The sequence below is a fragment of the Periophthalmus magnuspinnatus genome, chromosome 24 (genome assembly GCF_009829125.3).
Source record: "Periophthalmus magnuspinnatus isolate fPerMag1 chromosome 24, fPerMag1.2.pri, whole genome shotgun sequence".
NCBI classification, from domain to species: domain Eukaryota; kingdom Metazoa; phylum Chordata; class Actinopteri; order Gobiiformes; family Gobiidae; genus Periophthalmus; species Periophthalmus magnuspinnatus.
In genome coordinates this window covers 4,335,701-4,350,399 of record NC_047149.1, presented here as the reverse complement: position 1 = coordinate 4,350,399, position 14,699 = coordinate 4,335,701, and the positions used below count along the sequence as shown (strand labels likewise).

General features: G+C 40.4%; 1 protein-coding gene across 3 annotated transcripts in view; it reads left to right on the top strand.

Annotated features, from left to right (window-relative positions):
* Positions 1–5,352: 5,352 nt before the first annotated feature.
* LOC117393204 (microtubule-associated protein futsch-like) overlaps positions 5,353–14,699 on the top strand; it is a 299,761-nt gene continuing 290,414 nt past the window's right edge. For 2 of the 3 annotated variants that reach the window (XM_055232212.1, XM_033991396.2), the window contains exons 1-2: positions 8,859–8,971; positions 9,085–9,153. In XM_055232212.1, the coding sequence (XP_055088187.1) occupies positions 9,109–9,153 (45 nt within the window). In that variant the 5' untranslated portion in view covers positions 8,859–8,971; positions 9,085–9,108. Of the gene's footprint in view, positions 5,590–8,858; positions 8,972–9,084; positions 9,154–14,699 lie in introns of those variants that run through there. The other variant, XM_055232213.1, reaches the window with a different exon arrangement.

Here is a 14,699-nt window from a genome sequence, read left to right as displayed (position 1 = left end):
AAGCTCTGAAAAGTCCATTTTGTAGAATAGGTCTGATATAACCTGTAGTTTGTTTCATTGTTAGTTGTTTCTTCCCCATGTATCTGAGCAAAATGCATCTTACCCCAGTGCAGATATATCATAAAAGCAGCTCTCGAGGTCAAAATGCATCCGTTATGTTCTGTCTGCATCCAATTAGAAAGCATTTTACTGTTTGATAATCATTAGCATGCTAGTAGTTGTTGTTGTTAGCTCTACTGTCACGGCAAACTCCGCTCTGGTCTCTGAGACTGGTGAAAAGTGCTTATAAACTCATCACGGTGAGTACTTAGGATGCTCACAATGCATAAGCTAAGTGACTAAATAACTTTGGTCCACTGCAAACATTTTAAAGTGAACTAGTTTTGTTGTTCATATTTTAAGTGCAGCCTGTCAGGAGCAGCGTGGCCCGACCTTAGCCGAACGATTTGACCTGTTGTGTGTGTTTTTGCAAGCCTCATTTATTAAAGGTTTACATTTTAATACCAATTTTCAGTCTTATATTTACCCAAATAAAATATCCTAACTGCTCCCATTAATTGCTCACAGGCTCCTGAAACGTGTTGTTTTAATCTGTCTGTGTTTCCTGGTGTGTGCGTTGTGTTGCCGTGGTAACTGTGGAGCTGTCCCTCTCCCCAGTGCGATGAGTATCAATACATAAAAGGTCAAAGTCTGTCCCACCTGTCTGCTTCTTTTTCTGTATCAGTGCTTCAGATAAGTCCGCAGTTCTGATAGTAGTTGTAGTAGATTAGTATCTGTGTATACTTTCATCGGCCCACAATATACATACATTGCCCCAAACATACACTCCTGGTTTGTACATTTTTGTTCAGAGGCATTGAAAATAAAGCATTTCTGATTCCAGTGATATTTTCAGTGTTAGAGTTTCATTATTAATATAAACAAAACAAAAAAACACAACTAAACAATCTTTTGCTGTACTTCCATTGTCACCTGTGAAAACATCTAACTGTTTTATATTTCACTCTTTTACTCATAGCACAATGCAGTGCCATGGCTGTAGTAGTCATGGCATAGTAGTTCTAGTACTAGTTTAAAGGGGGGTATTTACTATAAGAGTACTGTTAAAAACATTACTCAAGTAGAAGTACAAAGTAGAGGTCACAGTCTGTGTAAAGAAGTGGACTTCACCCACAGTGTTCAGCTCCAGACAAATAAAGCTCATTGAGGCAGTTATAGCAGGTATAGGGGAGAATTTGGGGCAGAGTTCTGACTGAGAGTAGCAACTAAAGAGGGGAGCGAGCACCTAGCAACACTGTCAGTCAAACCTCGGGGAAAGAAGGTAGCTCATTGGTCTGCTATCATTGTTCATATCTTGAGTTACGGACACAATAGTGAAAAAAATAAAAAAAAATACCAGGATCATGTAGAGTGGCTCAATACAAACATTTTAAGACAAAAATGATGAGTCTGACAGCAGCAGTTACAGAGAGAGGGGACACAGTTTTTCAATGTAAAGTGAAAAAGAGCCAGAGTCGATGGAGCTGGAAGTGCACCAATGATCACTTCCTATTTGGAATGCAGGGGCTAGCAGGTTAGCTACGTGCATTTATATAAACAGTCTGTGGTAGTATTCCATGAAATTGCTCCCCTGTCCCCACCTCCTGCACTGACTCCAGAGGACAGGACCCTTGTGTCTCAATCAGAGTCTTGGGCAGTGGTCTCACACAGGAGGTAACACCAGAACAATGTGTTTTGTAACAAAAGCATTGGAATTCTCTGCAGAGTAGAGGGTCTCTCTGCTCCTGTGCTCCTCACTTCCTCACGAGTGAAACACAGCTCAGAGTAGCTCCTGTGTAATAAACTCTGATCTAACTCTGACATCTTAAACATGCATATTACTTTATAAACACTATATCATTTGAAGTATGTGTGTTTTCTGTGGGAGCAGAGTTTTGAGCACACATCAGTGCTACAGCACCTCTGCTCTGTGCTGCACTCTGCTCCTTCTACTTCTCTCATCTGCAAATACAGATGAGACAGAACGATAGTCACAGGACAACAAACTTTGGATTTGAATTAAACACTGATCTGTTTTGATCTTTCAGAGTCTGTGTGTGTGTGTGTGTAGGTGTGTGTGTGCGTGTGTGGGGGTGAGTGTGTGTAGGTGTATGTGTGTGCGTGTGTGTGTGCGTGAGTGTACGTGTGTGTGTGCGTGCATGTGTGTGGGGGTGTGTGTGCGTGTGTGTATGTGTGTGTAGGTGTGTGTGCGTGTGTAGGTGTGTGGGTGTGTGTGTGTGTAGGTGTGTGTGCTTGTGTGTAGGGGGATGTGTGTAGGTGTGTGTGTGTGCGCGCATGTGTGTAGGTGTGTGTGCATGCATATGTGTTTGTGTGTGCAGCCATATGTGTGTGCATGTATGTATGTATATGTGTGCATGTATGCGTGCGTGTGTGTGTTTGAAACACAGTCGTGTGTGTTGCTCTGAGCTCTGCAGACTTAAAGAGTGAATATTTGATGTGTCTCAGATGAGCTGGTTTCACATTCTGTCATTAAAAAGTGATGAGGACAGGCTCCTGTGGCCTCACCTCCACAGAGCACACACACACACACACACACCCCGACACACACACACACACCCCCACACCCACACACACACACACACACACGGGCTGCATTCATGTTCTACAAGTTAATGATGATCTCAGATGGAGAGCAGGACTTTTATAACTCTATGGGAGACTCACAGTTTTTGAAAGAAATCTCCAAACTTCACAAATGTTGAACCTTCTTATTATCTGTTTGGGAACGGCTCCACAAACTTGTCATGTTAATCTTGTGATTTTTGTCAAATGAAATGACTTTAAACCATGTCTTTGGGGTCATGGCACGAGTGGAAAAACATCACTTTTGTTTTATTTATACTGACAGGGAAGACGCTGAACTTTGTGCTGTTGTGCTGTGAGCTCGAAACATAATCTCATTTTTGGCCTTTTGAATATTCTGACTGTGAACCTCAGAGTTTCTTGATAAAAGCAAAAAATCCTTTACTAAATATTTACAGAAAAGTTGACTTCTCCACAGTTTTGCATTTTATCTGCAGATATATTTACCAAAACTGTTACTGTGTGTGAAACTCATTTTTTTCAACTCTAATGTGTTGTTTTGTTAACGACATAAACCCGTACACATCTTTTTATGGGGTGGTAGTAGTAACAACATTAAACGGAACACTGTGAAACCAGACTGACATGTGGGACTGAAGTTTGTAATACTACCACAAGGGGTCACCAAAAACTGTATTTTCCTTGCAGTATTGTCTTTGCATTACATGATATATACATATTGTAGAGTTCTGGTGTAAAGAAATGCATGCCAGATTTCTTCTGGTTGTTTATCCCAAGTACTACTGTAGGATGCAACTGAGCAGGTCTCCAAAACAAACCAGTAACTGACCAATAAAACCTTCACAACTTGTCGGCATAGCAACCAAGAGTCACATAGGAGAGCAGTTCCATAAACAACACATAAACAGATACATGAACAACAAAAACTCTGAACTAAACACAAAATATCACATCATTGCAATATAAATAACCCAGGTCTACATACTGAACAGCATATGAAACAAACACTGTACAGTATGTATATGTTTATTTATTATATCATCATTATTTACTCATTGAAAGTGAAAGTGAAAGTAGCCCAACTCATGTTTACGTTTTCAATAGAGCAATAGAAAGTAGAGTCATCTGCTTCTCACCACTGAATTAACAGAACACTACAGACAAGTTCAAACAGCACATTCAATCTGCCAACCAGAAGAGCCAAAAAGTGTACTCAACATAATATTACTCAAGTAGAAGTACAAAGTAGTGGTCCAAGTAAGAGTGAAAAAGTATTTGGGAAGACTAAGAGTAACACAGTGGGAAGAGGAACCATAACTTTTACTCAAGTAAGAGTAATAGGAGTAAAAGTATGCTGCGAGAAAAGGACTTGGAAAAATGCAGGTTCTTTAAAAGGTTACTCGAGTAAATGTAGCTGAGTACTACCACTGTGGTTAAGTATTTTTATTAGCTTATATTATTATCCATCAAAAGGTGAATTTTAAACAAGTCACTGCTTCCACACGCTGAGGAAATTACAGTGGGTTATCATTACAAACCTGTTCAAACAAAAGTCTAAAACGCCATTCTGTTCTAACCACAGATGGATAGTACTCAGATACATTTACTCGAGTAACTTTTTAAACAAACTGTACTTTTTAGAGTACTTTTCCAGCAGTATACTTTTACTCCTGCTTGAGTGATATTGTATAAAACTAACAGTACTAGTAGTTTTCACCAATATCTTTTATTCTTACTTAAGTAATTTCTTAGACAACTACTACTACTACCTGAGTAATATTATTTTGAAGTAAGGTTACTCTTACTTGAATCATTTCTTGGACCACTACTTCATATTTCTACCTGAGTCATATTATTTTGAAGTAACATTACTCTTACTTGAGCAATTTTTTTGGACCACTTGTTTGTACTTCTACTTGAGTATTGCTATTTTGAAGTAACGTTACTCTTACTTGAATCATTTCTTGAACCACTACTTTATACTTCTACTTGAGTAATGCTATTTTGAAATAATGTACCTTTTATTTGAGTAATATCTTGGACCACTACTTTGCTCTTCTACTGGAGTAATATTATTTTGAAGTAACGCTATTCTTACTTAAATCATTTCTTGGACCACTTCTTTGTACTTCTACTTGAGTAATATTATTTTGAAGTAACAATACTCTTGAGTAATTTCTTGGACCCCTTATTTGTACTTCTACCTGACTTACTCTTATTTGAATAACTTCTTGGACCACCACTTTATACTTCTACTTGAGTAATGTTATTTTGAAGTAATGTTCCTCTTATTTGAGTAGTTCCTTGGACCACTACTTTACTTGAGTACACTTTTATGTACTCTACCCTCTGTGTTTGAAAGTGAATAATCCCAGAGTAGCCTAACTCGTCTTCTCTCAATAGAAAAGCACAGAGGCAGGTTTTTCCTCAGGCTGAGTAAACACTGGCTGCTTTGTCAAACTACAAACTTGTTCAAACACAAGTTCAATGCGCCTTTTCTATTTTAACATGAGCCGCTCTGACAAACGTGCCCTACTTCCCCTCACCCTCTCCGCGTGTATCTGTGTATCTGTGTATGCGTGTACCTTTACCTTTACATGTCCTGCACTCCGTTACCCAATAGAAACACCTCCATAGCCCCATAGCAGCCCGCTGTGTCACCGCGTTTACAGCCGCCGGGCGTGTTACCTCGTCGGGCTGGATTCCACCTGCACACCTCACATCCGCGCGCACCTACTACCGCGAGAAAGAAACACACAAACTCTCACAACAATACATCACTTTCTTCAGGCTGAATTTAGAAACCTAACCTGGATACTACCGCTTTCCAAACTTGTAAATATTCATCAGGACGAGCGCGTACCTTGGCTTAGAGTGGCACCAGCTCAACTCAAAGGAGCCATTCTTCTTGGTTAGGGGCTTTTACGCACGGCCAGTCCGCGTCTGAGGGGCTGCGCAGCGGGGAACGAGCACCACGCCATCATGGTAAGGATCATACTCTAAATATTTCAAACTTTGTACACGTATTTTGTAGTTTTGGAGCGCATTTCAGCCCAGAGATACATCAGTGTTAGTATTTTAACTGTTTAGTTTGGCTGCGTCTCGTGCGTAAAACACTTAGGGGGGCATTGACAACCACTTTGCCAAACCCAATGTAACTTTTCAAAACAGTGGTTGGCGAATGAGTTGCTGGATAGTGCATCGATTTGTTTTTATAGACAAAAGGTGAGCCTACTCCCTCACCACAGGGCAAAAGCCGTTGGCGTAAACGGCGTACGTGCGTAAAAACGTAGCCTATTGTCGTGCGTGGCGTCTCCGAACGTGCCCCACGGACTGACGTACTGCGTGAAGAGGAGAGCGGACAGTGAGGGGTTAAATGTGACGGGACAGAGCGGCGGCGGCGGCGGAGGAGAGGAGAGAAGAGTGCGGAAAATGTGAGACGTGCTGCGGTCCGCGGTGCACACTGGGAAATGTGAAAAGACCCAAGCCGCAGAGTGAATGAAAAAGTTTAAGTGTGTGAGAGAGGGAGGAAGAGATAAAGAGAGGAAGAGAAAATGAGAGGGAGGGAGTGAGAGAGAGAGAAAAAGAGAAAGAGAGGGAGGAGGGACAGAAACAGAGAGGGGGGGGGAAGAGAGGGACAGAAACAGAGAGAGGAGGGAAAGAGAGGGACAGAAACAGAGAGAGGGGGAAAGAGAGGGACAGAAACAGAGAGAGGGAAAGAGAGGGAGAGAAACAGAGAGAGAAGGGAAAGACAGGGACAGAAACAGAGAGAGGGGGAAAGAGAGGGACAGAAACAGAGAGAGGGGGAAAGAGAGGGACAGAAACAGAGAGAGGGGGAAAGAGAGGGACAGAAACAGAGAGAGGGGGGAGAGAGAGGGAGAGAAACAGAGAGGGGGGGAGAGAAACAGAGAGAGGGGGAGAGGGAGAGAAATAAAGAGAGAGGGAGAGAAACAGAGAGAGGGGGAGAGAGAGGGAGAGAAACAGAGAGAGGGGGAGAGGGAGAGAAATAGAGAGAGAGGAAGAGAAACAGAGAGAGGGGGAGAGAGAGGGAGAGAAAGAGAGGGAGGAGGGACAGAAACAGAGAGGGAGGGAGAGAAAGGAGGGGGAAGGGAGGCAGGGAGAAAGAGAGAGCGGAGAGAGATCGAGGAAACTGAGTGGAGGGAGAGAGAGAGAGAAGAAGAGAGAGAGACAGGAGAGAGAAGGAGGAAACAGAGAGGAGGGAAAGAGAGAGAGAGAACAGGAGAGATAGGAGGAGAAAAGAGAGAGGGACAGACTGACAGGGAGAGGAGTGAGAAAAGTTTGTTTGGAGACTGCCCCTGGTGCGTTTATGGAACTGTAGGGAAAATAGGGATTATGTGAGCAAGCAGAATAATTTAGTTTGCATTAGATAACAACTAATAACAGCTTAAAGTGTTATAACACAATTAATATTAACAAAATAAATCATTTAACAAAGTAGAAAACGTAAAAAAAAATAAAAAAAATACATTACAATAATTTAATAATTTAAAGCTCTAGTATGTAAGAATAGACTACAATAAAAGCATGTTTTTGTTTATGTTTTTGTTTTTTGCCTTTTGTTAATTTTTGGTTGTTTTTATTGTGCTGTAAAACTTACCCTGAGTGAGCTTGCATCTCCACAAACCTGACTCTTATTTGGACTGTCGGACTGGCCTTCTCCCACACAGTTTCCATGGAAATGCTATTCCTTTGGCTATAATATTATTTTGCATGGAGAATGTTCTGTAGTCTGGTTTTAACTTTCCGTGGAGTCATGCAGGTGACGTACCACCCCCAGACATACTGTATCTTTAAAGTATGGGTCAAATGACTGAATTAATGTGGGTTAATTAGCATTTTTTCCATGTAGGCTACATTATAATCTATATTAGCTGCAGAAGTCATCATTATTAATATAAAATCTTCCATAAAATATATAAAAAATACTGAATATAAATATGATATTATAAAACATCAAAACCAATAGCTTTTAACAATACCTTTACAATAACAGGCTGCATAGCTTTATAACCTAAGATCTACTTCAAAAATGTATGATTCATCATCTCGAAATATCAATCCACAAAATTCATGACGCACAAGCCCTGCGCCTCCAGCTGCACAAATCAGTAGTAGTCATATATATCGACCCGAGCGTTCGCACTCACTGTGGTTTGAACCTGATAATGAGCCTCATATGGAACACTGATGTTTGACACAATGAAACACATCATGATTGGTTTAATTATGAGGATCTACGGTGGGGACAGTGTCATGTCAGCTACGATTACTTCAGGTCTCCGCAAATAAATGGCTAATTAAAATAAAAAAAGTGCAGAATCTAGAATAGTCCAAAAAGAGATATGAGCAAACGTGGGCTTAATATTTTGTTTTCTAGGGTTCCAAATCTCATATCAAGATTAAGGTTTGGAAATACTGGTTCTTTAAATCTCTCATCTCAAATCTCATCTCTCAAACTTGTGATGTCATCATATGGTAATACAGGAAGTGCTCCACTGTGTTTTTAAACTCCATGCACCTTCAATAGAATCATTTGGATGATTTCAGCCCTAGATTTGCCAATTTCTACTAAACATAAGGTAAATGGTAGCTGTTAACTTGAAAACTACCACTTCATGACATCACAAGGTGCAACAGAGGATACTCAAACATGTGTGACTAAAACAAAACACAACTCCAGATATGATTTTGAGGAGGTAACACCATTATATCAAGGCTTAAAACTCATTTTTTTGTGTAATATAGGACCTTTAATGGCCTTGTACATTGTTTGTAACATATGCACTTATTTTGATTTTAATATTTCTAATTCTATATTTTTCACTGCACCTGATTTCTTTGTACTTTGTAGGCAAATAAAAAGTTGATTGCCAAACATATCTGCTCCTACAAAATAAAACCAGGTTAAGTAGAAGTAAATAAGTATTGTAGTACTCTCAGAACACTGAATACAATGAAGCTGTTTCTACTTTTTAACCTTCAGATTTTGAGAAATGTAAGTTTATGATCCATATTTACTCCAAAATCGAACAAATAAATCATTTTTGCATTAAAACAATCGACATTTGCTGAAACAACTTCGTGCGTAATGATGGAACAACTTTTACGCACGGCCCTTGAACTATCCATAGCTGTGGCGCGTGGTGCGCTCTGGCCCCTCCCCTCTCCTCTCGCTACAGTCATAATATTACAGTGTGCACTAAAGTAGCGCTCACATATGGCACACAGAGGATGCAGGACTCTCCAACAGCGCATCCAAACTTTCCAAATGGACTTTTACTTACTTTAACAACAAATCTCGCGCTATTTCACCACAAAACGGAATTTTCCTTCTTGCAAATTTTGGGTGAGATTATTTTTTTGTTTTGAACTTTGCGTAAATTTATTTCATTCTGCTCTTCAACTTCTTTTTGTCCAAATTCTGTAGCGTCTTTGACTTGTCTCTCGTTGCCTTTGTAGGGATTTTAGCGCTAAACCAAAAACATGTTCTCCTACATAAAGAATCTGAATGATATGGTGTTTTCTACGGTAAGCTAACGACTCTGCGAGCTGCATGTCGTTGCTGTGCTGCTGGGATCGTGACACGGGTGCATGGCATGGTTTGGCCGTGTCAAAACAGCTTCATTTGGTTTTGATGAGGCGCTGGTCCAGGCCGCATTAACCTGCTGACTCCTCGCGCCTGGCCGCAGCTGCAAACCGTTGGTAGCCCAAATATTTGCGCTACCACGTGGACTGGAAGGCTCTTTATTTGTCTTGTGCATGGATTTTCACTGCTATCTGACTACTAAATCAACAGAGGTGGGTGGAGAACGTAATACTATATATATGGAAATTACCTACAAGTATTATTACTCAAGTATAAGTTAGTAGTGAGAAGTATTTGGAGGGATTGCTGCAGAGCTTTGGGTGAGTCCAGACTAGACTTTTTAGACCCTTGTTTAGTCCTGATTTAGTTTTTGGTTTAGTCCAATTTTAATACCAATTTGTGTGGTGAATGTACTATGTGAATATAGTTTAAAAGTAACTACCTGGACATAACATCTGGTTTTCAACACAATACATGCACAGATTTGAGATATTTCCTTAGAATATATTGAAAAGTCAACTACAAATAAGATTAGTTTTTAGTTCAAGTTGCAAAAAACGCAAATGTTCACATCATTTACTTGATTTTGTTCGTTATAGTCATGCTCAAAGTTGGAAAAGTATCCAAAAGTCACACAAAAGTAAGAGTACATTTGCAAACATAACAGCCTAATGCAGGTAAAAGTACTGCGTCTGAGTACTACCCACCTCTGTACTGTACTTACATGGGCTGGTGCTGTCTCGTGTGACTAATGGTTTGGTCTGACTGAAGTATTAATACTAGACGAGTTTGGAGTGTACGTTGCATATTTCTGTTATATAATATTTGCACACAGTGTTCATGAAGTCTGTGGTTAGGCTGTTGTGTTAATGAATCTTTCACTTTTTTTTTCCAAGATACTTTGATTTATAGTCTGTAAGATACAAAGTCCCAACATGAAGTAAAAGACTCATTTGCATTTTCAACAGTTTTGTGATTTCAAGCATAACGTTGATTGTTTTAGGCTGCGCTCAAACCTGCACACGCACCGTATTCAAATATGGGATTAAACTGGGACTAAACCTGGAATTTAACGTGGATTAGAAAAGGAACCAGGACTACACCAGGAATAGACCAGGACTACACCAGGATTTAACCAAGACTAGACCAGGACAAGACCAGGACTAAACCAGGACAAGACCAGGACAAGACCAGGACAAGACCAGGACAAGACCAGGACAAGACCAGGACAAGACCAGGACAAGACCAGGACAAGACCAGGACAAGACCAGGACAAGACCAGGAATACACCAGGACAAGACCAGGACAAGACCAGGACAAGACCAGGACAAGACCAGGACAAGACCAGGACAAGACCAGGACAAGACCAGGACAAGACCAGGACTAGACCAGGACTAGACCAGGACTAAACCAGGACAAGACTAGGACTGATATCCAGGACCAGACCAGGACTAGACTAGAATGTGACAAGAACTAAACCAGGACTATTCCATAACTAGACTAGGATTCAACCATGTCTATTCCAGGACTAAACCAGGACAAAAACAAGACTAGACCAAGACTAAACCAGGACAAAACCAGGACAAAACTAGAACTAGACAAGGACTAGACCAGGACTAAACCAAGTCAGGACTAAACTGGGCTCAAACAGAACAAACCAGGGCAGACGTGAGTCCACCCAAACCTATTTATTTTTATTCTTAAATTCATTCAGACCAAAACAGGAAATAGGACTGTAACACCATGTAATACCAAACAAAAGCCTACACCTTAAATAATCTACTATATACTATGTTTTGGAGTCATTTTACTTACACAAAACTTGAGTTTCCCTGTGCTGTGGTACTGTAGTTTGACTTCCACATTGCCAGTGACTCATGTGCTAGGTGTGTCCAAACAGAATCCAGAATGATATTTCAAACATCCTTCTTAATCCATCCTTCTGTTTTAGGCTGTAATTAAAATTTTAATGAGCAAATACTGCAAATACCCTAGTCTCCATGAGGTCTTATTCTGTGTAAAAGCTGCTAATCCTGTAGTCTAGACCTCAACAAACATGTTCTGAAATGTCCCTGTGTGTCAGATGCCCTCCCCGTGTCTCCGTGGGATAGTAGTAGTAGTTTACTGGCCTGTCCAGCCAGAACCACAGGCTTTGACAGAACTTTACAGTGAGTCTGGAGCCTTGTCCTGTCTCTCAGACTCCAGAGGACATGACTGACAGGTGGTGTAACCAGTCAGAAAGACGCATGGCCGTGTCAAAACAAACATGGTGGTTTAGGAAGAAAAAAGCAGAGGACAGATATTTTAAGATGTGTTCAAACCTGCACATGCACCATATACACATTTGGGATTAAACCGAGACTAAAGACTGATTTTACTTGGATTAGAAAAAGAGCAAAACAGAAGTAAACCAGGAACAAAATCTGGACTAGACTAGGACTAAAGCAGGACTACACCAGGATTAGACCAGAACTAGACCAGAACTAGACCACGACTAGACCAGGACTAGACCAGGACTAGACCAGGACTAGACCAGAACTGAACCAGGACGAAACCAGGACTAGACCAGGACTAGACCAGGACTAGACCAGGACTGAGAAACATCAGATTTCTGCAGAATCCAACAGGACCAGACTCTTGTTTACCTCAGGTTTATATAGATATACATTTAGTTCTGAATGATATAAGAGTTTTATAGAGGAGAGGTCTTCTGCATTTCAGAGACACGTGGTACAAAGGAGCGTGTGGTTGGCCCGTGTGTGATCGGCGTGTGTGTGTGAGCGGCCCGTGTGTGATCGGCCCGTCTGTGGATGGGACTGGCCGCTCAGGCACGTGCTTTAGACCTCCACAGACATGTTCTGAAAGGCATGGGATTCTTCACTTCAAATGTCAACTCTATTCAAAATTTGTCTGAAAAATCTGATATTTTTCCTAAATATTTGCAAGATTCTTGGGGCTGTAACAAAAAAACAAACTCTCATTTACTCACGCTAATGGAAACTGTCTATAAGCTTTGTTGCAAAAGTACAAATATATCTTGTACATTTGCATATTTTTTCTGGTTCTTTCATAATAAGTACTATTTCAGAACCCAGCAGCAGCATTTAAAGCCACAGTATGAAACCTTTTAGTTTCTTGTTTCCATGGAAATATTCTCCCTTTCGCTCTAATATTTTACAGTATGGCCAAGGAGGATGTTCCAAAGTATGCTTTTAACTTTCTATTTTCATGAAATCATGTGACATACCACGTCTAGAAAGTTGCATACTGCACCATTTAGTCTTTGTAAAGGTGCACTATGTAACTTTTCTGGTGGAGGATCTGCCATCTGCTTGTGTCCATAGAGATATTATTGCTTTATTGTCTTAAATGTTCCACGGAATAGCATTAAACATCTCTATCTTACATTTATTAAGACGTTTTTATTGTTCAAACACACTGAAAAACATCTCCACAGATCTGACCTGTAACTTGCTTGGCTTCATTCCTTACATGCCATGCTGCAACACATTCCAGGCACAGCAACAACATCTCCATGGAGACAAGCTCATAGTGGACACTCTACCAGAAAAGTTCCATAGTGTCCCTTTACAACTGTATTTCGCTCTGTTGTATTTCCCCTGTGTAATTGGCTGATGATTTGTGTGAGAACGATTCCCCACGGCTCTTTGTAAACAGCACGTCTGATTACATTAGTGCGGCTCTCGATGCATGGGAGGACATCTGAGCCAAAACAGTAATTACCGATCGCAAATATGTAACACTCCCGCTCAAATGATACGACGTATTTCATCTGGATCATTGACAGGTATCCCAGCGTTACCGGAGAGTTTATAAGTGCTGTTTAGCTCCATTACATAACCTCGTGTCTGTGAATACTGTTAAAGGATGAGTTTTGGCCAAAATGCTGTCACTGTACCATTAAAGCCACAGTATGTAACTTTATAGACAAAAATAGACGACAGCAAAAGCATGTTTTTCATTATAGATGTTTTCATTGCTTTGAAAAACATACAAAATCACTTCAGAAGTTTTAATTGCACTGAAAACTTAAAAATCATGTGTCCTTACTGTGAGCGGGCTTGCATCTCCACAAACCTGACTCCTGTTTTGCCTAGATGAGGGCCTCTTCCTGCTTGTTTCCATGGAAATGTTGTTCCTTTGGTCATAATATTCCACAGTGTACCATAAAACTCATCTCCATGGAGAATGTTCTAAACTGTTGTTTTAACTTTGCGTTTCCATGGAATCAAACAGTTCACTTTCCACCTGTAAAAAGCTACGTACCATCACTTTGGTGGCTTTTTAGCCAAAAAATAGATGAAAATAAATGTGTTTTTCATCTTTTTTTGTTGCACTGAAAAATTCAGAAAAACGTGGTCTTACTGTGAGTGAGCTTGCCTCTGCTCACTTTGACTATTATTTGGCAACCTTGTTTCCATGGAAATGTTCCGTTGGCTGTAATCATCCACAGTATGGCATAAAACACATCTCTGTCCATGAAATCTTTCAGGTGTAAAACCACCTCCATAAAGTTTTAAAGGACTCATATTAAACTGTTTTCTGATCTGTTATGATGCTGTTTCCTCATCACAAACAGACCTGGAGTTGTGTTTTGTTTCATTCACACATGTTTAACACAAACTCTGCTGATTTGGGCTGAGCTCTTCTCTCAAACTAAAACACTGTTCCACCTTGTGATGTCATCGTGTGGTAATACAGGACGTGCTCCACTGTGTTTTAAACTCCATACACCTTCACTAGAATCACTTGGATGATTTCAGACGTGGAATTGCCAATCTCTACTGAACTAAAGGCAAACATGTGTGAATGAAACATGACCTAACATGACCTAAAGCTCGCAAGAGTCAATTAATATAGGACCTTTACATTTGAATAAATGGTACCACTTAAGTCAGATTTGGGCAAACTACGGCCCGGGGGCCACACATGGCCCCAATTAAAGTAGATAAGGGTAAACATTGTTCAAAGTTTTTTTTACTGTTTATTTAACTGAAATGTAATAAATTAATTATTAACAATTTGTACAATGAGTCTTGCATGTTCATGCTTTGCTACACGTTACAGGCCAAATCTCTAATATAATATATACAGATATATATCCTGGCCCCGCCCCTCTGTCACACTTTAAACCCATTGAGTGTGTTGTGTGTCAAAAAGTTTGTCCACATCTGACTTAGTGCTGATTTGAGGAAAATGTGAAAAACTGCAGTTTGACATAAAGGTGCACTGCAGAACTTTACTGTTGGTTCTTATCTCCATGGAGATGTTATTGATTTGCCTGAAACGTTCCACGGTATGGCATTAAAATTTCAAATGTTTTTACTATTCAAAAAGCTCTTGTGGATTCTGTATACTGCATTCTTACTGCGAGCGGATTCACCTCTCCACAGATCTAACCTGTGACTCGCTCTAGTGGCCTGACCTGCTTGTCTGCTTGGAGATGAATATGTTTAATGCCATACTG